The sequence below is a fragment of the Rhinoderma darwinii genome, chromosome 7 (genome assembly GCF_050947455.1).
Source record: "Rhinoderma darwinii isolate aRhiDar2 chromosome 7, aRhiDar2.hap1, whole genome shotgun sequence".
Classification (NCBI taxonomy): Eukaryota; Metazoa; Chordata; class Amphibia; order Anura; family Rhinodermatidae; genus Rhinoderma; species Rhinoderma darwinii.
Genome location: NC_134693.1, coordinates 99,917,657 through 99,943,003, shown reverse-complemented (window position 1 = coordinate 99,943,003; position 25,347 = coordinate 99,917,657). Strand labels below are relative to the sequence as shown.

At 41.8% G+C, this 25,347-nt stretch overlaps 1 protein-coding gene across 2 annotated transcripts in view; it reads left to right on the top strand.

The window, feature by feature from the left end:
- The window catches only part of CACNA1I (calcium voltage-gated channel subunit alpha1 I), an 884,757-nt gene that overhangs the window by 25,509 nt on the left and 833,901 nt on the right, over positions 1-25,347 (top strand). For both annotated transcript variants that reach the window (XM_075833728.1, XM_075833727.1), the window contains exon 2: positions 18,505-18,791. In XM_075833728.1, coding sequence (XP_075689843.1) covers positions 18,520-18,791 — 272 coding nt within the window. In that variant the 5' untranslated portion in view covers positions 18,505-18,519. The remainder of the gene's footprint in view (positions 1-18,504; positions 18,792-25,347) is intronic.

Genomic DNA, 25,347 nt, shown 5'->3' with positions numbered 1-25,347 from the left:
TATATTGGGGTCCCTTATTGCAAGTAAACAACCTAAAAGCGAACCAAAAAGGTACATAACCCTTAAAGAAATAGTATACTAAATAATATACAAGAGTAAAAAAATCTTTATTAAATATAATCAACAGTAACATAATGTGGAATAAAAAGGATACACCATACACGGAGATATATACAACAAGGTCAGATGGAGCAGACCATCGACAAACAGAGTCAACCATCCAAGGATAACCAAACCACGCTCAAGTAGCCCACAGGAAAAAGAGTAAACCGTGGGCATAAAGTAATCAGACCCGCATACAATGCAGTGCTGCCTACCTAGTATACAAATTGACCAAAATAGACTAAGAAAGTCCTAAGGAGACATAAAGGCTCAAGTGGCCAAAAGGATAAGGCTGAAAATAGCTAGACACAATAGGAAGATCATACCAGGACTAGAGGCCAGCACATACCCTGGGACATGGTGAGGAGCGATATTGGAGATCAACAACGGATGGATGGGTGAACACCTCGACGCGCGTTTCGCCCTGTAGACCGGCTTCGTCAGGAGGCTACATTTAATAAAACTCTAAGGGTTTATATAGTAATGAAATGAAGTTAGACTCACCTGTGATGGATGCAAATCGGCGCTCGACACGCCCGCCGGGCGACGCACACATCACAGGACGTGCCGCGCGTCAGATGACTCGGCTCCGCATGATGACAACATCACCATGACAACGCCAGACGCTAAGCGGCACTCCCGGATGTGGGCCCCACCACGCACGCGCGATCGTGCGTCTGTACACACACCGCAGGAAAGGCAACAGAGATGGCAGAGACAAGGACAAGACTGAAAAGATGAAAATAACAGAGGTGGGAGCTACTATGAAGTCAAGAGAGGTAGGAAATTATTTACAAGAGCAATGATGAAGCAAACAAATATAAAATATAATATTATTACCGGCGGCACATATATTAAAATGCATGAACTGTGCAAAGCAGAGTGAAAAAAGTGCGATGAAAAAAATAAAGGTGAGAAAACAGAAAAAACGTGCACCGTAATTATTGATCAAACATTTAATGGTGATAAAATAAATATATAGTGAAGTAGCAAATATTTACACAAAAAGTAGGTGTACATATATACATAACTTATACAAAAAAGGATAAAGAAAAAATGTGAGACACTAAAAAAATATTTTTGTTAAATAAAATTAAGCAGGGCCACCGAAATAAGATATAAAAATTATGAATTTAATAATACTCATGAAAACTAATAGACCTCAAATAAAAGCAAAAGATAAATAATATATGAAGCTAAATAAATAGAATAGAGATATGATATTGTATAATACAATTTAGATATATAAGGCTCCAACATTACAATGCCCAACAAGTGAAAAAAAAATTATTAATCAAATAGTACAAATATACAATAAATACAATCACGAGCAGCAATATGAAGGTCTTAATACATCGGAAAACCTTGAATTCTAGACATCTTTATCTTCTCCACTCCTGGATTTAAATTGAGGCCATGTGTTGGAGGGTGTTGGAGCATGTTAACAAAATAAAGTGAGCTTCTAGTGTACTAGATTTGGATAAACTCCAGCCTATTGCTCGTCATTTTCGTGAGTTTCACTCCTGTAATCCCAAGGGTTTTGAGGTACGTGGAATTGATAGAATTTCCCTAGAATGTAGCCTTTATGTCTCCTTAGGACTTTCTTAGTCTATTTTGGTAAATTGGTATACTAGGTAGGCAGCACTGCATTGTATGCGGGTCTGATTACTTTATGCCCACGGTTTACTCTTTTTCCTGTGGGCTACTTGAGCGTGGTTTGGTTATCCTTGGATGGTTGACTCTGTTTGTCGATGGTCTGCTCCATCTGACCTTGTTGTATATATCTCCGTGTATGGTGTATCCTTTTTATTCCACATTATGTTACTGTTGATTATATTTAATAAAGATTTTTTACTCTAGTATATTATTTAGTATACTATTTCTTTAAGGGTTATGTCCCTTTTTGGTTCGCTTTTAGGTTGTTTAATTGTATATTAGTACAGATTTCTAAATCAAGGGGGCGTATTGAGAGGATCTATCCCTCGTGTTGTATCTCAGGTCTCTGATACACCCTCTCAACAAGCGCCCTTGATTCAGAGGCATTTTTACAGTGCAGCATTCGCAGCTGAACTATTAGAATAGGGAATTCCCCTGCCTGCCTATTGGCCTAATGACGTTGACCACGGGGTCTATAAGAGATGACGCTACTATGGGTGATGAAACATGAAGGGAAGCTAGTGGTGCATTATTTTTTTTATTTTTTTAAAGAAATTATGATGAGTAGGAGATCAGTATGGATAGAACAATATTTAGTTAAGAAATAGAGAGAAACATATCAGATATAGGCCCGGGCAAAAACTCCGCCCATTTCCCCTCCCTAGACTAATCTATCAACGTAGGACAGTGTTTAAAGGGTCATGTATGACATCAGAAATACAGTGCTAAAGTGTGTTTATTTTGTTTATATTAGCACGTATGGTTATATACCAAATAAAGTCTGCGGGTAAACACTGACTACATCTATACTGATATACGTATACTGACTAAATATATTTCAATTATACAGTTAGGTCCAGAATTATTTGAACAGTGACACAAGTTTTTGCATTTTAGCAGTTTACCAAAACATATTGAATTTACAGTTATATAATCAAAATGGGCTTAACCCCTTAGTGACCAGCCTATTTTAGGTCTTAATGACCAAGCTATTTTTTACATTTTTCCATCGTCTCATTAAGGGTATGCCCAGACGTGGCGGAGTTCTGCATACACTGTCCGCATCAATGGCGCACAGAATCTGCGTTGCAGATTCTGTTGCGGCTTTGCCTAAAATGGGCATTAAATTGATGCGGACTAGCCGTTGCGTATTGAGGTGAAAGTACTTCCCTTCTCTCTATCAGTGCAGGATAGAGAGAAGGGACAGCCCTTTCACTAGTAAAAGTAACAGAAATTCATACTTACCTGGCCGTTGTCTTGGTGATGCGTCCCTCTCTTGACATCCAGCCCGACCTCCCTGGATGACGCGGCAGTCCATGTGACCGCTGCAGCCTGTCATCCTGGGAGGCCGGACTGTAGGAAGAAGCAGGGAGTTCTCGGTAAGTAGGAACTTCTATTTTTTTTACAGGTTGATGTATATTTTGATCGTAAGTCACTGTCCAGGGTGCTGAAACAGTTACTGCCGATCGTTTAACTCTTTCAGCACCCTGGACAGTGACTATTTACTAGCAACGCTCCCGTAATTACGGGTGCACACACGTAGTCACCCGTAATTACGGGAGCCCCATTGACTTCCTCAATCTGGCTGTAGACCTAAGACATAGGTCCAGCCAGAATGAAGAAATGTCATGTTCGTAAAACCAATACGCTCCGCAGCACACATAACATCTGCGGACTTCATTGCAGAATTTTGACTCTCCATTGAAGTAAATGGAGAAATTCCGCAATGAGTCCGCAACAAGTCTGCTACACGTCCGCAACAGTCAGTGTATGCTGCGGACACCAAATTCCGCACCGCAGCCTATGCTCCGCTGCGGTATTGTCCGCAATGTGTAAACAAACTCAACTAAAAAGCTGTGGAAGGCAATGGAGAAACGTGTATGCTGCGGATTTCCGCTGCGGACTGTCCGCAGCGGAATTCCAGAGCAATTCCGCCACGTCTGGTCATGCCCTAAAAGAGCTATAACTTTTTTATTTTTGTGTCGACATAGCTGTATAAGGTCTTGTTTTTTGCGGGACAAGTTGTATTTTTTTAATAGCACCATTTTGGGGTACATAGAATTTATTGATTATCTTTTATTATTTTTTTTTTTTTATGGGAATAGAAAAAAAAACAGCAATTTCCCCACAAGTTTTTGCGTCCTAAATTGACGCCATTTCACGTGTGGTATAAATAACACAATAACTTTATTCAGCGGGTTGTTGCGATTGCAACTATACCAAATTGATATCGTTTTCTTATGTTTTACTATTCCACAGTAAAAGCATTTGTTTTTGTGTCTCCATATTTGAAGAGCCATAACTTTTTTATTTTTCCGCCGATGCAGCTGTATGAGGGCTTTTTTTTTTGCGTGACGGCTTTTGTACCATTTTGCAGTAAATGCAACTTTTTGATCACAATTTTTTTAAAGCAGGATTAACAAAAAACAGTAATTTTTGCATTGTTTTTTATTTTATTTTTTATGCCGTTTGCCAAGCGGCTTAAATAATGTAATAACTTTATAGTTGGGGTCGTTAAGGATGCGGCGATACGTGTAACTTTTAACTTTTTTTTTTTTTAATAATAATAATAATAAAGCAGTTTGTAAGGAGAAAATGTGGGTTTTTAATTTTTTTTTCACTTATTTGTTTATTGTAAACTTTTTTTAACTTTTTTACTAGTCCCATTATGGGACATCACTATGCGATCGTCCGATCGCTTTTATAATACACTGCAATACTTCTGTATTGCAGTGTATTACTGGCTGTCTGTTTAAAACAGGCAGTCATCTGCTAGGCCATACCTCTGTCATGGCCTAGCAGGCATTAACTAGAGGCAGACCTAGGGGCATTTATTAGGCCCCCGTCTGCCATAGAAAACATCGGTACCCTGCGATCACACAGTGGGTGCCGGTGGGCTGAGTGATTGATCTCCCTCCCTCTCTCCAAAACTATGTCTCGTTGGTCGGCGCTCGCTGCACCTGCTGATTATTGGCCGGTGTAAAAGGGCCTAAAGAGCTGGAGACCCCAAGAAAGAGATTTCCTTATATGATGTCCTAATAGGACAACCCCTTTAAGGGGTGTTCCAGAAGATATATTGTACAATATCATACAACTGTATTGTGAGTGAAATTACAAAGCATTTTTATAGAGACATTTCCAAAAAACAGAACACAATATTTATTGGATCTCAGGTTAGCAGATGAAATGCTTGAATGCTTGACCAAAGGAATTTCCCAGATATAGGAAAATTATATATTTACGTACAGCAGTTTTTGAAACATAAGTATTGCATTAGTTGAATCTTCTATTAACATGATATTAATTGGAAAATACAACCCTAAGGCTGGATTCACACGAGCACATTACGTCCGTAATGGATGGACGTATTTCGGCTGGAAGTCCCGGACCGAACACAATGCAGGGAGCCGGGCTCCTAGCATCATAGTTATGCACGATGCTAGGAGTCCCTGCCTCGTTGCCAGACAACTGTCCCGTACTGTAATAATGTTTTCAGTACGGGACCAGGGGCGTAGCTAGGAAAGACTGGGCCCCATAGCAAACTTTTGACTGGGGCCCCCCTCCCCTGGGTGTCACACAACCCCCCCTTGTAGATAGTGCCTTTTTTACAGCCCCCCCTGTAGATAACGCCATACAGTCCCCCCTGTAGATAACGCCATACAGCGCCCCCCCTGTAGATAACGCCATACAGCCCCCCCTGTAGATAACGCCATACAGCCCCCCCTGTAGACTGTATGGCGTTATCTACAGAGGGGGACTGTATGGTGTTATCTACAGAGGGGGACTGTGTGGCGTTATCTACAGGGGGGACTGTATGGCGTTATCTACAGGGGGACTGTATGGCGCTATCTACAGGGAGACTGTATGGTGTTATCTACAGAGGGGGCTGTATGGCGCTAACGCCATACAGCCCCCACTGTAGAGAACGCCATACAGCCCCCCCTGTAGGGAACGCCATACAGCCCCCCCTGTAGGGAACGCCATACAGCGCCCCCCTGTAGGGAACGCCATACAGCGCCCCCCCTGTAGGGAACGCCATACAGCGCCCCCCCTGCAGGGAATGCCATACAGCGCCCCCCCTGCAGGGAACGACAGACAGCGCCTCCGCCTGCAGGGAACGTCATACAGCGCCCCCCCTGTAGGGAACGCCATACAGCCCCCCCCCCAAAAAAAATGTGACCTATAGTGTGTCCTACAAATAAAATGCATCCCCTATCCACAGGATAGGGGATACATGTGTGATCGCTGGCATTGATAGGGAGAACGGGGGACTGAAAGTCCCCTGAAGTTCTCCATGACTAACCTCTGACTTCCGGTGTCTGTGTCGGCAGCTCAATAAAAATGAAAGGAGCGCTGGTCACGCATGCACACAAGTGCGACCGGCGCTCCATTCATTTCTACGGAGCTGCCGACACAGACCCCGGAAGTCCGAGGTTTGTGATGGAGAACTTCAGGGGATACATGTCTTTTGTTTAATGGCAGAGCGGGGAGATACCTCCCTGCTCTGCCATAGTGTTCAGTGGCGTCCCGCTGTAGCAGCCATAGCGGCTGTTAGCGGAGCCTGCGGCCATGGTGGGGGTCCGTGCCGGCGGGCGACACGGGCCCCCTCATGCCGCGGGCCCCGTAGCAGTCGCTACGGCTGCTACGGCGGTAGTTACGACACTGTACGGGACAGTAGTTCCATGGAGAGGCAGGGACTCCTAGGGTCGTACATAAGTATGATGCTAGGAGCCCGGCTCCCTGCAGTGTGTTCGGTCCGGGACTTGCGGCCAAAATACGTCCGTCCATTTCGGACGTAATGTGCTCGTGTGAATCCAGCCTAACTCTGAAAAAGCCATCTGACATTTCGGAGGTATGCTGAAGCCATCAATAACTCCATTGTTTGGAAATGTGACACATAAATGACCTAATGACCCACATTTATTAATGCTGCTTAATAGTTAGACAGCGTCAACTTAGACCAGGCAAGCACAAAATGAGGCATATTTATCACAGTGATGCACGCTGCATTATAATTTTGGTGCATTTTGCATGAACTCTTAGAGACTATTTTTTTCCTTATGCCACTTTTGATTTGGCGTATTTTGTGCTAGAATTTTATGCCATTTTTTTGGGAGCATTTTTGGATCACATTGGCGCATTTTAGGCCACACCCCTTTCATGAAGTCATGCCCGGTCCCCTTTTTGGAAAACATAAAACTGCCCAGCTGCACCAATTTAAGCCAAAAATGGACACATTTTTTAAACATCTTCTTGACAGTGGTAAATCTGCCCTAATGTATTTGGTTTCATACAATAGATCAGGGGTCAACAAACCTTTGGCACTCCAGCTGTTGTGAAACTACAACTCCCAGCATGCCCTTACAGCCATGTGCTTTATTTTCTAGCCAAATTCTGTCAGGGCATGCTGGTAATTCTAGTTTCACAACAGCTGGAGTGCCGAAGGATGGTGACCCCCTGCAATAGATGTTACTTCACGCAATTTATTTTGTTGTGCTCTCATGTGTACTCTATTCATAAATATTTAGAGGGTTTCTCTTATATTTAGCTATGTGATTATGTGCAGTTAAGTAGCAGGGAATGAACATGTTAAACTACAGCCCTGTGCCAGCCTTATCAGATGAATCTATTATTTAGGATATGACCAAAGGGGCAGTGTACAAAGTGCTCACAGAGCATTTCATCGTGACTTTTCTTGCGACGTTTGTACGTTTTAGTGCAATTTTTAAGGAGCTAAATGACTATATTTTTAAGGTATTTTAAACTATATTTCAAGAAGTCTTTTATTCTTTCAGTGAACTGTGCAGGTAAATAGTTGTACTTGCTTTACTCTGCAGATGTTTTTAGTATTTGCAGTTGTCCTCCTCATTATGGAAATCCCGCTGTAGGGTTACTACTCATCTATCAACCTAGTAGGACAGTTCCTACTGTCTTTGTATAAATGTACTAGAAATCTTGACCAAATCAAAGCCCAAGAGTAAAAGTGCCTGCAGGTAAATTTAACTCTACAGGAGAAAAACGGACGTGAAAAAATTATTGAACTATCAACCTAAACATTTAGTCGTTTCAGTGGAAGTGAAATTGTGGCTACATTATCAGAAATGTTCCTTTATTTTCAACTGTGTATTTTGGGATTTCCACTACATCATTACTGTTGGATGTACTAGTCTCTACGTGCCTTGAATGGTACAGGAATGGGCCTATATACTCTACCATTGACAATATTACCTATTGGCTCAAGAGACAGCCTAAGGGTATATTCACATGCGGCAGATCTGTTGCACAAATATATGCTACTGCCCCATTCATCTGAAAGAAGTTTGCAAAAATCCATGCAAATGCAACAGAAACAACTCTATTCAATGTATGGAATAGATTTTCAATCGCAAAAAATTCTGCAACAAGTCAGCGGCGTAGTCTCTGCAATGGTCCATTGTATGAGGTCAAGGGCACTCTGTGTGCTGCCTCCATATGGCATGTGATGGAGCACGGCAACTTTATGTGCCTACATATGAAATCAGAGGCATACAGATATACAGTGAAGCCCCATACACCTCATATGAGACACAGTAATCTTTTGTTAAATCTCATTTATCTTTTATAACATTTGTTTTTACCTTAATATTATGTATTGGCCCCTATGATGTATTCATTTAGCTTTCTAAAGCTCAACATACCTAAGGCAGTTATTTAAATTCAACTCTCTTCATTTTCTATGTGATTATGAGTGTCAGCTTTTAGAGAATACAGATGAGATTTAAAAAAAAAAACTAAAAGAGAGATCCATAGATAGACAAGTACTGCTTATCTGGTTCTCACAAAAATGATTTAAAGCGTACCTTCAATTATCAGATGCCTCTTTACATGCTTCTTATTGACAAAATACTGCAATCATACACAATAGCTTGTTAGACTTTTTTGCAGGATCCGGGGGATGGAATAGCTTTGTCTACTATGCTATACCATAGTTCAAAAAAAAGATACCATCTTGACGGAGGCCAAAGGGATACACTTTTGGCCTCCAGTAACCTAATAGAGCCCTGTGGACATGTTTAACATGTACGTTAGGAGCTTTCTCGACGTACACACTAAACGTAGGTCAAATACGTGATGTGAACAGAGCCTAAGGGACGAAAAGGTAAATTGAGGGGGAAAAGAGGGAGGCTGTCTTGATACACATTCATAGGTGTCTTTTGGAGGAGAGCCAATTCGGCTGAAAAAAATTTCCGCTAAATAATCTTAAAATATTATTCTTAATATAATGATCTAAAATATAGTTTACAGCATTGAAAGTATAGTGGATAACATGTTAATATGTGGTCAATATTAGCTTGTATATCCTGTTGTTTTAATGTCAGAACTTTCTATGGTGATTTACATTCTGAAAAGTATGTAAGCTGTTAGTGTTGTCTGTTGACGAGCTAGTAACTGGTTCCAACAGCAACTATCAGAATTGTGAATACAGCTCTGGACTAAATTAAATGCTTTAACAAATCAGTACTAAATAGGCAATTTGCAACTTTGCATAATCACATTTCTGATAATGAAAGTGAAAAACTGAAAGGCAAGTTAAAGTGTATGTTGACTAATGCCAGAAGTCTAGCAAGTAAAATGGGGGAGCTGGAGGCCTTGATACTGGAAGAAAATATAGATATAGTTGGTGTTGCTGAAACATGGCTACACTTCTCTCATGACTGGGCTGTAAATCTACAGGGTTTTACACTTTTTCGGAAAGACAGGACAAATAGGAAAGGTGGTTGTGTATGTCTATGTGAGAAGAGATATGAAGGCGAGTGTGAATGAGACATTAGAGGGTGAAGATTGTGAGGAGGTTGAAACCTTGTGGGTGGAACTAGAAAGAGAGGTAATCACTGAAAAAAATACTTTTGGTGTAATCTATAGACCCCGCAATATAACTGAGGAGATGGAAGTTCAGCTATATAAACAGATGGAGCGGGCTGCACAGGCTGGTATGGTACTGATAATATGAGTTCTTAATTACCGGGATATTAATTGGTGTCATGGTTCGACTTCAACTACAAAGGGGAGACATTTCCTCAACCTGTTGCATGAAAATGTTATGGGCCAGTTTGTGGAAGACCCGACTAGAGGTGAAGCTCTGTTGGATCTGGTCATTTCTAAGAATGCAGAGCTTGTTGGGAATGTCAATGTTCGTGAAAACCTCGGTAACAGTGATCACAATATAGTTATATTTTACCTATACTGTAAAAAACAAACACTGGCTGGGCGGGCAAAAACACTTAATTTTAATTATAGTGCAAAATGTATTCATAGGTAACAAGTATAAACGACTAAAATTAAACCCCACATGGCTTACACCTTCTGTAAAAAGGGCAATATATGACAAAATAGGCATTTGAAAAATACAAATCTGAGGGTACAGCTGTAGTCTTTTTAAATTATAAAGAGCTTAAATAAAATAAAATCTGTAAAAAGGTAATAAAATCAGCAAAAATACAAAGTGAAAGGCAGGTGGCCAAGGATAGTAAAACAAATCCCAAAAAATTATTCAAGTATATAAATGCAAAAAAGCCAAGGTCTGAACATGTAGGACCCCTAGATAATGGTAATGGGGAGTTGATCACAGGGGATCAAGAGAAGGCAGAGTTACTAAATTTGTTCTTTAGCTCTGTATATACAACAGAAGAAAGAGCAGCTGATGTAGCCGATGCCAGTGCTGTAAATATATCAGTTGATATACTGAATTGGATGAATGTAGATATGGTCCAAGCTAAATAAAATAAAATAAATGTGCACAAGGCCCCGGGACCAGATGGGTTACACCCTAGAATTCATAAAGAGCTTAGTTCAGTTATTTCTGTCCCCCTTTTCATAATATTCAGAGAATCTCTAGTGACTGGAATAGTACCAAGGGACTGACAAATGTGGTGCCTATTTTCAAAAAGGGCTCTAGGTCTTCCCTGGGTAATTATAGACCAGTAAGCTTAACATCCATCGTGGGGAAAATGTTTGAGGGGCTATTGAGGGACTATATACAGGATTATGTGACAAAAAAATTGTATTACAATTGACAGACAGCAGGTTTTACTAAGGACAGAAGTTGTCAAACTAACCTGATATGTTTTTATGAAGAGGGGAGCAGAAAACTAGACAGAGGGGCCGCTGTGGATATAGTGTTTTTGGACTTTGCAAAGGCATTTGACACTGTCCCTCATAGACATCTAATGCGTAAATTAAGGACTATAGGTTTAGAAAGTATCGTTTGTAATTGGATTGAGAATTGGCTCAAGGACCATATCCAGAGAGTTGTGGTAAATGATTCCTACACTGAATGGTCCCCGGTAATAAGTGGCGTACCCCAGGGTTCAGTGCTGGGACCACTATTATTCAACTTATTTATTAATGATATAGAGGATGGGATTAATAGCACTATTTCTATTTTTGCAGAGGACACCAAGCTATGTAATATAGTTCAGTCTATGGAAGATGTTTGTGAATTGCAAGCGGATTTAAACAAACTAAGTGTTTGAGCGTCCAGTTGGCAAATTAAGTTTAATGTAGATAAATGTAAAGTTATACATCTGGGTACCAACAACCTGCAGGCATCATAGGTCCTAGGGGGAGCTACACTGGGGGAGTCACTTGTTGAGAAGGATCTGGATGTACAGCAGCCCCAGTTACAGGGGAAATCAGCCCTCTCATAGTGACGATTGTCACTAATAGGGCTGTGTTGGGTCTAGTTAGACCCAGCAGCAGTCTGTCAGTAACGGCACCCGGCGATCATGTGACCAGTCACATGAACACCGGGAGGAATAGAGACAGCGGCGCGGCCGCTGACTCTATTTCTATACACAGCGTTCATTGAGCGCTGTGTACAAGTGATCAGAGAAGACAGAAGCAGCGAAAGCTGCTTCTATCTTCTCCTCAGGGTCCCCGGCAGTCACTGACAGCAGGAGACCCGACATTCAGCTGCCTGATCGCTTGGGCAGCAAGTTAAAACCTGAGCCGTAAAAAGTATATTACTCGGGTTCTAAGGACCTGGACCGCTGGCCGTAGAAACACAGCCAGCGGTCGGGAACCAGTTAAACCTATTTAGCCTTAAAAAAAGACAACTAAGGGGGGACATGATTCATTTATATAAATATATTAATGGCACATACAAAAAATATGGTGAAATCCTGTTCCATGTCAAACCCCCTCAAAAAACAAGGGGGCACTCCCTCCGTTTGGAGGAAAAAGGGTTCAACCTGCAGAGGTGACAAGCCTTCTTTACTGTGAGAACTGTGAATCTATGGAATAGCCTACGGCAGGAGCTGGTCACAGCAGGGACAGTAGATGGCTTTAAAAAAGGGTTAGATAATTTCCTAGAACAAAAAAATATTAGCTCCTATGTGCTCCTATTTTTAGCTTCCCTTTTCCCATTCCTTGGTTGAACTTGATGGACATGTGTCTTTTTTTAACCGTTCTATCTATCTTTCTATCTATCTATCTATCTATCTATCTATCTATCTCTCTCTCTCTCTCTCTCTCTCTCTCTCTCTCTCTCTCTCTCTCTCTCTCTCTCTCTCTCTCTCTATCTATCTATCTATCTATCTATCTATCTATCCATCCATCCATTTATACATCCATCCATCCATCCATACATGTAACCCATAAAGGGATATTGAAAGGTGAGCATGCACTTTCAGTGTTATATTTCTAACCTCTAATAAAATACAAGACTTATTTTGAATATGCCTAACCCCTTCAGGACACAGTCTGTTTTGGCCTTAAAGACTAAGCCGATTTTTTTCAAATCTGACATGTCACTTTATGTGGTAATAATTTTGTAATGCTTTTACCTATCCAAACAATTCTGAGATAGTTTTCTCGTGACATATTGTACTATGTTCATGAAAAAATTTGGTAGATAAATTCAATATTTGTGAAAAACACCAAAATTTTGAGAAAATGTGCAAAAATTTGCGCTTTTCTAAATTGTAATGTATCTGCTTGGAAAACAGATAGTAATACCACACAAAATAGTTAGTATTTCACATATCCCAAATGTCTACTTTATGTTGGCATTGTATTTTTTAACGTTCTATTCTTTTTCTAGGACGTTACAAGGCTTAGAACTTTAGTAGCAATTTCTCACATTTTCAAGAAAATTTCAAAAGGCTATTTTTTCAGGGACCAGTTCAGTTGTGAAGTGGCTTTGAGGGGTCCATACAATAGAAGCCCCCATAAATCACCCCATTTTAAAAACTGCACCCCTCAAAGTATTCCAAACAGCATTAAAAAAGTTTCTTAACCCTTTAGGCGTTTCACAAGAATGAAAGCAAGTAGAGGTGAAATTTCCAAATCTCATTTTTTTTTGCAGAAATTCATATTAAATCCTTTTTTTTTTCTGTAACACAGAGGGTTTTACTAGAGAAACGCAACTCAATATTTATTATTAGATACTGCAGTTTTTAGAAATATCCCACATGTGGCCCCAGTGTGCTAATGGACTGAAACACAGGCCTCAGAATCAAAGGAGCAACTAGAGGATTTTGGGGCCTTCTGTTTATTAGAATATATTTTAGGCACCATGTCAGGTTTGGAGAGGTCTTATGGCACCAAAACAGTGGAAAAACTTCCAAAGAGACACCATTTAGCAAACTACACCCCTCAAGAAATGTATCAAGGAGTATAGTGAGCATTTTGACCCCAAAAGTTTTTTGCTGAATTTAGTGGAATGAGGCCAGGAAAATGAAAATCTAAATTTTTTCCAATAAAAGATAGACATTTTTAATTTTTACAAGGCATAAAGGACAGAAAACACCCCAACATTTGAAAAGCAATTTCTCATGATTACGGCAATATATGTAGTAATAAACTGCTGATTGGACACACAGCAGGGCTCAGAAGGGAAGGGGTACAATTTGGCTTTTGGAGCTCAAGTTTTGCTGGAATGGTTTGCGGTGTCATATCACATTTGCAAAGCCCCATGTGGGACCAAATCAATGGAAACCCTCAAAAGTGGCCCCATTTGGGAAACTACACCCCTGAAGGAATTTATCTAGGGGTATAGCGGGCATTATGACCCCACAGGTTGTCTGCAGAATTTAGTGGAATTAGGCCATGAAATTGGAAAAGCTACATTTTCTCAGATAAAACGTGGACATTTTCAATTTTTACAAGGAATAAAGGAGGAAAAAGCACCATAACATTTGAAAAGCAATTTCTCCCGATTTATGGAAATACCACATAAGTTGACGTAAACTGCTGTTTGGACATACTGCTGGGCTTAAAATGCAAGGAGCACCATTCAGAGTTCAAATTTAGCTGGAATGGTTTTCTGGTGCCATATCACATGTCAAAACCACCTGCGGGGCCAAAACAGTAGAAGCCCCCAAAAGTGACCCCATTTGGGAAACTACACACTTTAAGAAATATATCTAGTGGTATATTGAGCACTTAGACCCAACAGGTCTTTTGCAGAATTTATTAGAATTAGGCTGTAAAAATTAATATAAATTTCTTTCCACTAAAAAGTTGCAGTTTTTCATTTTCACAAGGGTTAAAGGAGAAAAAGCCGCCCAACATTTCTAACGCAATTTCTCCCCAGTACATTAATACTCCACATGTGGTCATAAACTGCTATTTGGACACACAGCAAAGCTCAAAAGGGAGGGATCACAATTTGGTTTTTGGAGTGGAGATTTTACTAAATTAGTTTTCTGACACCATGTTGCATTGAGCTGTGCCAGTGCAGTGGAAAGCCCCGAAAAATTACCCCATTTTGGAAAATACATCATCCCTGAAAGAAATTTATCTAGAGGTGATGTGAGCATTTTGACCCCACAAGTGTTTTGCAGAAATTAGTGCACATTGGATGTTGCAGATTGAAAATTGCAATTTTTCCACTGATATGCCATTTCAGTGACTAATATGTTGTGCCCAGCGTGTACCAATGCAGACACACACACACACACACACACACACACACACACACACACACACACACCATAAATTGTTAAGTGGATTCTCCAGAGTACAGTAATTAATACCCCATACGTGGTCATAACTGCTGTTTGGGCACACAGCCAGGCTCAGAAGGACCACCATTTGTCTTTTGGAGCGTAGATTTTGCTTGGTAGTAGTTTTGTTTGGGGTTATACTGGTATTTCAACTTATAATGTGGGGGCATATGTAAGCTGTGCGGAGTACATCAGGGTATATGTAAGCTGGACAAAGTACATCAGGGTATATGTAAGCTGTGAGGAGTACATCAGGGTATATGTAAGCTGTGCGGAGTGCATCAGGATATATGTTAGCTGGGGGGAGAACATGAGTGTATATGTAAGCTGGGCGGAGTACATCAGGGTATATGTAAGCTGGGCGGAGTATATCAGGGTATATGTAAGCTGGGCGGAGTACATCAAGGTATTTGTAAGCTGGGCGGAGTACATCAGGGTATATGTAAACTGTGTGGAGTACATCAGGGTATATGTAAACTGTGTGGAGTACATCAGTGTATATGTAATCTGTGTGGAGTACATCAGGGTATATGTAAGCTGTGCGCAGTACATCAGGGTATATGTAAGCCTGGTGGAGTTCATCAGGGTATATGTAAGCTGGGAAGAGTACATCAGTGTATATGTAAGCAATGCGGAGTACATCAGGTTATATGTAAGCTGTGCGGAGTACATCAGGGTATATGTAAGCTAGACGGAGTACATCAAGGTATATGTAAGCTGTGCGGAGTACACCAGGGTACATGTAAGCTGGGAGTACATCAGGGTATATGTAAGCTGGGCGGAGTACATCAGGGTATATGTAAGCTGGGCAGAGTATATCAGGGTATATGTAATCTGTGTGGAGTATATCAGGGTATATGTCAGCTGTGCGGAGTACATCAGGGTATATGTAAGCTGTGTGGAGTACATCAGGGTATAGCTAAACTGGGTGGAGTACATCAGGGCATAATGGGATGATGTAATAATGGGGTGAATGAATAATAAAATCAAAAATTTGTAGATTGGTGTGGTACACTTTGAACCAATCCTTAATGCACAGGCCGTGTTTTTTGGGTAGTGTACAAAATATCTGCGCTCCAGTTTTGCCTAATCTTTGACTTCTTCACTAGCCCTATAAGCTATAAGCAGCACAAGGCCCTAAAGTTTCCTCTTCTCTGCTGCATTTACGCATCCACCTGTGGGGTCTAGCAAATGACGATGAGGGGTTTTTAGTGAAAAACTACTGGACCTAAAAAATTTGTCTGTGCCGTCATTTTGCATAAGTTTGCATCATTGCATTTTGGGAGTCATAAAGTGTTATTTTTCAGTTGACGGAGCTGTGTGTTTTTTGTGGAACAAGCTGTAATTTTTATTGGTTCAGTTTTGGGGTACATACTATTTATTCTATTTTTTGGGAGACGAGGAAACCAAAAAACAGCAATTCTAGCACTGTTTTGTTTCTTCTTTTTTACAGTGTTCACCGTGCACATGTTAACTTTATTCTGCGGGTCGATACGATTACAGCGACACCAAATTTGTATTGTTTTTTTTACGTTTTACTACTTTCCCACAATAAAAATACTTTTTTCTAAAAAAAATCATGTTTTACTGTCGCCATTTTCTGACAGCCATAACTTTTTTATTTTTCAGTTGATATCGCATTGTGATGGCTTGTTTTTTGCATGACAAACTGTTTTTGTGGGTACCATTTTGAAGTACTTGCGACTTTTTGATCACTTTTTATTAATTTTTTTTCTGAGACAAGGTGACCAAAAAAAAAAAATTGTCATTGTTTGTTATTATTACGTTTTTTTATGGTGTTCACTGTGCGGTAAAAATAATGTAATATTTTTATAGTTCAGGCCGTTCTGAACGCAGCGATACCTATTATGTATAGTTTTTTTTAATTTGTTTAATTTTTTTTCATTTATAAAGGACTTGATCAGGGAAACAGGGGGCTTATAGTTTTTATTACCTAAAACGTAAACATTTTTTTAAACTTTTTTTCACTTTTATTTTTTTACACTTACCTGGGGACTTGAAGATCTGTTCTTTTTATCCCCTGTACAATACACTGCACTACTTATGTAGTGCAGTGTATCGTAACTGTCATTTTACAAATGACAGTTAAGCCTATTAGGTCCTGCCTTGGGCAGGTCCTAATACGCTTCCGTACCTGGCCAACCAGGAAGCCGTTGCTAAATTTCCTGATTGCCATAGCAACGATCAGCGCTCGCGATCTCTCGCGCGGAAGGGCCGGGGGGCGGTGGGGTACTGAGGGAGCCCCCTTCCTCTGTCAACCACTTAAACGCGGCAGACGCCATTGACCGCCGCATTGAAGGGGTTAAACGGTGGCGATCGGCAGTAAGTGCCATCGGCGGTAACTGCCATCGCCGCCGTTGCAGCGAGATGTCAGCTGTATATTACAGCTGACACCCGCTGAAGATGAAGCGAGCACAGCTCTTGTGCCTGCTTCATCTTCATGACTGGTCTTGTACGTCGGATTGAGGTAAGTTACTTGTTATGCCGACGTACCAGACCGATCATTTTGCGGGAAGGGGCTAATTTAAGATAACAGATTCTAATAACTAACTTCTACTAAAGTTTATCAAGCGATTTCACTGCACTGCTTTTTGTCTTTAGAATATGTCTTCTATGGTCCATCACTAATATCAGAGAGTGTGAAAGACTCAAATGTAGCCAGACATTACAACCTTGTTAACTTACTGGTTTCCTGTATGATTTTGATCACTTCAGAAAAGTGCTACTTGGACTATATAGTTTGATGCAAAGGAACATAAATTTATGTCCTAGCGGGAGGATAGACGTATGGAACAAGCTCAGGAGCTGAGCCCTCTCCATATGCAGTGGGTGTCAGCTGAATATATATCAGCTGACACCCAGCTCCAACAGCCAAAATTGAAGATAGCTCCGATCTCGGCTGTGTAACCACTTTGATGCTGCGGTCAATAGCTAAGCCATTAGACATCCCCTTCCATCGTGCCCCACTGCTCCAACACGATTATTGGGTGCTGTTGTCATGGCAGCTGGGGTCCTAATGAAGGCTACAAGTCTCCCATCTTGGTCCCCCAGGGGCAGACCATTAAAAGTACCATACATTGCAATGCATAAGTATTGCAATGTATTGTACCAGTGATCAAGCGATTGCATGTTAATGTCCTCTAGTGGGACTAAGAGAAAAAAAAGGAAAAGTTATTTTAATTACATTTTTCACATACAAACTAGTAAATATTAAAAGTAAAAGAAAAACTTTTTCCATTTTTTAAATAAATAATGTAAAAACGAAAAAAATAAACATAAGTGGTATCGCTGCATCTGTAAATGTCACAAATATTAAAGTATAACGTTATTTCCCAGTGAAAGCCGTGGAAAAATTATTATTAAAAATGCAAGAATTTCTATTTTTTGGTCACCTTGCCTCCCGCAAAAAAATGAATAAAAATGTATGAAAATGTCAGATGTACCCCAAAATTGTACCAATAAAAACTACAGCTGGTCCCGCCATTATACGGCTGTGCTAACAATTTTTTTTTAAAAAATGTATGACTCTTGGAAGGCAGGGATTAGAAAATGAAAAAGAAAGACTCCCCTGGTCCTGAAAGGGTTAAGTCCTCATTAAATAGCCATCGTTTCACAATAAAATATTCTTTGCCCTCAGTTAGTAAATCAACATTCACTGCATAAAAATATTCCTCCATGTTATTTGTTATCTATTAGGATACATATCAACTCTAATCACTTATCACTTTCTTTTATTTAGGTGTTTCCTTATAGTATGGAAGAGTCGTTATCAGGTCCTTCCTCGCCTTCTACGGCTTGGCAACCAGCCACACAATCTCCGAGTTCTAGGATACAAAGGGGTGACACTGGTGACCTTGGAGTTACAGAACAACATTCATCATTTTCCCAGGATGCTCCTGTTGCAGAAGAAGGGGGCTCACAAACTGACTTGGATGTGCCATACCCAGATTTGGCACCTGTGGTATTCTTCTGCCTCAAACAGACCACCATACTGAGATATTGGTGCATCAAAGTGGTTTGTAATCCATATCCTCTTTGCAGTATTGAATTTGACAAACAATCTGATAAGTGGAGTGCCTCTGATATGAAGCTTTGGGTAAAGTTATTGGAGTTTAGGCTTTAGGGGATAATTTGAATGTTTTTGGAGCGTGTGAACCAATGTTATTACACTAAGTTAAGTGTCATTGTATATTGTGACTCTGATATGGTCTTAAATGAACTCTTAGCAGCTTTTTAATTTCTCTGTTAGTCATAAAGAAAACCAAAATCATTGCAAAAGTACTATAAAGCAAAAAATTGGTGAGTATAAGTGTATTCACGAGGCATTTTCAAGAAAATCACATTGAGCTTAAGGGTATGTTCACACGCACTAATTACGGACGTAATTCGGGCGTTTTTGCCCCGAATTACATCCGAAAAATGCGCCTCGATAGCGTTGACAAACATCTGCCCATTGAAAGCAATGGGCTGACGTTTGTCTGTTCACATGAGGCGTATATTTACGTGCCGCTGTCAAATGACGGCGCGTAAATAGACGCCCGCGTCAAAGAAGTGACCTGTCACTTCTTTGGGCGTAAGTGGAGCCGTTATTCATTGACTCCAATGAAAAGCAGCGCCAATTACGTCCGTAATGGACGCGGCGTTCAAGCGCCTGCGCATGCCGTTACGGCTGAAATTACGGGGATGTTTCCTCCTGAAAACATCCCCGTAATTTCAGCCGTTACGGACGCTGTTGTGTGAACATACCCTAAGTATCCTGTTGTAGTTTTTTTTTCAGTTACGTTAGAAACTGTTAACTAGCAGGTCTTCTCCTCTTGAGAGAGTTGCTCTTCGTCTTCTATGTATGCCTAATGTGTCTACATGTGTCTGAAACTTCACGTCATGGCGGAGCTGTAGCATTGAAAACTCCAGCTGAGATAAAATTCAAACTTTTTCCACTCAGCACTTCACTTGACTGATGTTAAAAGATTTATTAACAATTTCCAAGTTAGGATTGGATTGGTCTAATGTTCAAGATGATCCCCAGAGGTAGCTGTCACTATCTAATGACCGAGCTATATAAAGTAGAGTAATCTATTTTAAAAGGTCCAGGCTTTGTTGATAATTATAATATTAAAAGAGGACTTGTCACTAGGTCATATAAGTTGAACTGGTTTACTGACTTGAATAGCGCTGTCTTCCTGATTCCACTGCTGTTTTTTTTTTCCTAGACACCTCTGTTGAAGAGATATGTCTCACTGTTGTGTTGACTCCCGCTATGCTATTTTGCTGTAGTTAGCCATCAGGGTGTGAACTCATGATGCTTGATTGATCAGCATCAGAGGCAGGGAAGCTAGCTCTACCCCTTTGGCTAACTACAGCAAACCAGCATATATGGAGCCAACACAACAGTGGGCCATATCTCTGGTACGGGAAGTCTAGGAAAAATAGAAAAACAGCACTGGAATCAGGGAAACAGTGCTGTTCAAGTCAGTTAACTAGTTCAACTAATATGACTTTGTTACAGATCCTCTTTAAAATACTGTATCTGTGGAAGAAGACTATTAGCCTGTGCCTCCATGGTTCAGGCATAAGATCAGGTAGGAAGATATGTAGAAGGTGCCCAACTTTTAAGGAATATGACAAAGAAACTAAGCAACACCAGGCTGTACCTAAATGTTGCTATAATTACATTGTTAAACCTCCTTGCAGGGATTTGAGTAAAACTAGAGGATAAATGAAAAATACTCAGTTATTTGCGTAACTGGGTACCTTTAGTTGACGGTAGTTCAGTCTGTTATATGCAGTTAATAGCTTTTATCAGAGATTAGTACACTGGGACCAGTATACTATAACTGGAAAAGTAATCTGTTCAAATAGCTTTTGCATTGATTGATTTTTCTATAGATTTTATGCTTTGAGACTATTAATGATTGTAGTAGCAGTGGGAACATATTTTTTGGCAAGTGTTTTGTTCTGAATTGCAGTAAAATGTAATTGTATTGGATATGTTGTTTTTATTACAGCCATGATGTTTGTGCGTGCTTGAAAGGTGACTAGAAATTAATCAGGGGCGTAACTAGGAAAGACTACGCCCCATAGCAAACTTTTGACTGACCCCTCTCCTCGGTGTCACACACAACCTCCATTGTAGATAGTGCCCCCTGTAGATAGTGCCCTCCTGTAGATTGTGCCATACAGCCCTTCCTGTAGACAGTGCTATACAGCCCCCCTGTAGACAGTGTCACACCCCATTTTAAGTAGCGCCCCCACCTCCCCCTTGTAGACAGTGCCATACAGTCACCCCTGTAGATAGCGCCATACAGCCCCCCAGTAAATAGAGCCATATGGCCCCCCTGTAGTTAGCGCCATAAGGGCCCCCCGCTGTGAATAGCGCCATACACCCCCCTCTGTCGATACCACCATATGACCCCCTCTGTAGATAAAGCAATACAGCCCCTCCTGTAGTTAGCGCCATATAGCAACCCCAAAACAATTTTTTTTTTAAAACGTCATACTTAACTAGGCCCCGTTCCCGCGACTAACGGAGTGAATCAACGCCGACGGGATCCTCGCGTAGGCCGGCATGATAAAGTGACGTCATCAAGCCGGCCCGCACAGGATTCCCCACCATGTTCCTGATAGGCAGCAGGCCGAACGTTTTCTGTAGCCTAGTAAATGGCAGAGTAGAGAGATACCGCCCTGCTTTGCCATAATGTTCAATAGTATCTGCGTCCTAAGGACGCAGATACTATTGAATGTGACATCGCTATAGCTGTAGCAGCCATGGTGACCATACCTCCCAACTTTTGAATTCGGAAAAGAGGGACAATTTAAGCCACGCCCTAACCACGCCCAATATCCCGCATCAACACATCAAATCACGGCCAGGTCCTTCTGCAAATAACACGCGCAAATTCTCACTGTGGATGTTTAGACTGTCTGGATATCACAGATATTCTGGATCCGGTTATATCGTCTTTATGTTACTTTTCTTATCTTGGGTATAACATTTGCACATCACGACAGCAGCTGCAGGACAAAGCAAAAAGGCTGAGAACAATGAAAGTCAAGAGGGAGACCCTGTGGTGGATGACTTTTCAATTGGCAGGTAGCAGAGTTACATGATGGGGATTTTTTTTTTCCAGTTGTGTAACTCTGCTACCGGTCAATGGGAAAATCATCCACCAGAGCCCCCCTGTAAATCTTTCCACACACAGCCCGCCTGTGCATAGCGCCAGACACAGCCCCCTGTAGATAGCTCCACACACAGCCCCCTGTAGATAGCTCCACACACAGCCCCCCTGTAGATAGCTCCACACACAGCCCCCCTGTACATAGCACCAGATACAGCCCCCTGTAGATAGCTCCACACACAGCCCCCTATAGATAGCTCCACACACAGCCCCCCTGTAGATAGCGCCAGACACAGCCCCCCTGTAGATAGCGCCAGACACAGCCCCCCTGAATTGCAGTAAAATGTAATTGTATTGGATATGTTGTTTTTATTACAGCCATGATGTTTGTGCGTGCTTGAAAGGTGACTAGAAATTAATCAGGGGCGTAACTAGGAAAGACTACGCCCCATAGCAAACTTTTGACTGACCCCTCTCCTCGGTGTCACACACAACCTCCATTGTAGATAGTGCCCCCTGTAGATAGTGCCCTCCTGTAGATTGTGCCATACAGCCCTTCCTGTAGACAGTGCTATACAGCCCCCCTGTAGACAGTGTCACACCCCATTTTAAGTAGCGCCCCCACCTCCCCCTTGTAGACAGTGCCATACAGTCACCCCTGTAGATAGCGCCATACAGCCCCCCAGTAAATAGAGCCATATGGCCCCCCTGTAGTTAGCGCCATAAGGGCCCCCCGCTGTGAATAGCGCCATACACCCCCCTCTGTCGATACCACCATATGACCCCCTCTGTAGATAAAGCAATACAGCCCCTCCTGTAGTTAGCGCCATATAGCAACCCCAAAACAATTTTTTTTTTAAAACGTCATACTTAACTAGGCCCCGTTCCCGCGACTAACGGAGTGAATCAACGCCGACGGGATCCTCGCGTAGGCCGGCATGATAAAGTGACGTCATCAAGCCGGCCCGCACAGGATTCCCCACCATGTTCCTGATAGGCAGCAGGCCGAACGTTTTCTGTAGCCTAGTAAATGGCAGAGTAGAGAGATACCGCCCTGCTTTGCCATAATGTTCAATAGTATCTGCGTCCTAAGGACGCAGATACTATTGAATGTGACATCGCTATAGCTGTAGCAGCCATGGTGACCATACCTCCCAACTTTTGAATTCGGAAAAGAGGGACAATTTAAGCCACGCCCTAACCACGCCCAATATCCCGCATCAACACATCAAATCACGGCCAGGTCCTTCTGCAAATAACACGCGCAAATTCTCACTGTGGATGTTTAGACTGTCTGGATATCACAGATATTCTGGATCCGGTTATATCGTCTTTATGTTACTTTTCTTATCTTGGGTATAACATTTGCACATCACGACAGCAGCTGCAGGACAAAGCAAAAAGGCTGAGAACAATGAAAGTCAAGAGGGAGACCCTGTGGTGGATGACTTTTCAATTGGCAGGTAGCAGAGTTACATGATGGGGATTTTTTTTTTCCAGTTGTGTAACTCTGCTACCGGTCAATGGGAAAATCATCCACCAGAGCCCCCCTGTAAATCTTTCCACACACAGCCCGCCTGTGCATAGCGCCAGACACAGCCCCCTGTAGATAGCTCCACACACAGCCCCCTGTAGATAGCTCCACACACAGCCCCCCTGTAGATAGCTCCACACACAGCCCCCCTGTACATAGCACCAGATACAGCCCCCTGTAGATAGCTCCACACACAGCCCCCTATAGATAGCTCCACACACAGCCCCCCTGTAGATAGCGCCAGACACAGCCCCCCTGTAGATAGCGCCAGACACAGCCCCCCTGTAGCTAGTGCCAGACACAGCCCCCTGTAGATAGCGCCAGACACAGCCCCCCTGTACATAGCGCCACACACAGCCCCCTGTAGATAGCGCCAGATACAGCCCCCCTGTAGATAGCGCCAGACACAGCCCCCCTGTAGATAGTGCCAGACACAGCCCCCCTGTAGATAGTGCCAGATACAGCCCCCATGTAAATATCTCCACACACAGTCCCGCTGAAGTTGCCACATTGCCGCCAGAGCGGAGAGCGGTAGAGGTAGCCGGCCCTACTGCTGCCACTCTCCGCTCTGCTTTTGACGTCACTCATCATCAGGAGTCTTGCAGCGGCGTTCTTACTGGTGTAGATGCCGGCTCGGGAGTGAACCAGTCTAGTCACCTGACCGGTGAGGTCAGATGACAGGTCAGGTGACTGGACTGGTCCACTCCCTTGCCGGCATCGATCGCAGTGAGAACACCGCCGCAAGACTCCTGCCGTCTATTGATCGCTGCTGCAGTCAGCAGCGATCAGCTGTTTGGATGCAGCGACCAGCGGGACATTTTGCAGACCGCCGGGACGGCGGGACAGCGGTGAGAAACCGGGACTGTCCTGCCGGATCCAAGACGGTTGGGAGGTATGATGGTGACTGCTAGTGGAACGACCGGGCATGGCTGCTACAGCGGTAGTTACACCACTGTTAATGTAATGTTTATTTCATATTTATTCAGTTTTGCCTCTGTAGTCAGCTGTTTTTTTGCATCTGTTGCTTTGTTCTTGGTGCTTACTGGTGATCTGATGGTGGTTACTTTTGTCAATAACGTTTAAACCTCCAGAAACAATATGTTGTTTCCAGAGAAGGCCTGACAAGATTGTGACACACAATGCCATGCAAACTGTACAGGGCTTGGTTTGTGAGTCCACAAGCAATGGTATACTGTATCAGACCACTCATAGTACTTGAAGTAAACTTTGTCAATATATAGTATTTTCAAGGTACAAGATCACAACTTAAAGGGGTTATCCTACAAAGACAGCACATTTTTTAAAGGAAGAACAGTATGGTAATGAAGCAAATACTTCTGGCTAGGTATGTTCTTCAGTATACACTATAATAGTCCTGAGCTATATATATATATATATATATATATATATATATATATATATATATATATATTTATATATATATATATATATATATAATCTTGTAGCAACCATGTGTAGTCAACCCTGAACCACTCTTCCTTTATCATATGCAGAAGGGTTTTCTGTGACTGCTAGTGAAGTATTCATGACAAGATGATGCCCTTATGTAATCCTTGTTCATTATTCCAATGCAACCATATTCACGCTTAGTCTGGTATATATATGAGGTTTAATGATCCTAAAGCACGTTATTATCTCATAACCACTGTTATTGTCCTCTTTGTACATTGCGATATGTTTGACATTCCAAATTCACCATTCATCTTGTTTAGCACGTTGGCAAGAGCTGCATATATTTTAACTATGATGTATATACAATAGTAAAGATGGTCTCATTTAAAAAATAATGGTTTATATCTATTTATATAAGGTTTATAACCGGTAGCCGGCTGTGGACAAGTATGCTTGTCATGAGCAGCAAGTATGCTCAGGAGTGGGACTACAACTGTAATGCACAGCTGCAGCCCAGCTC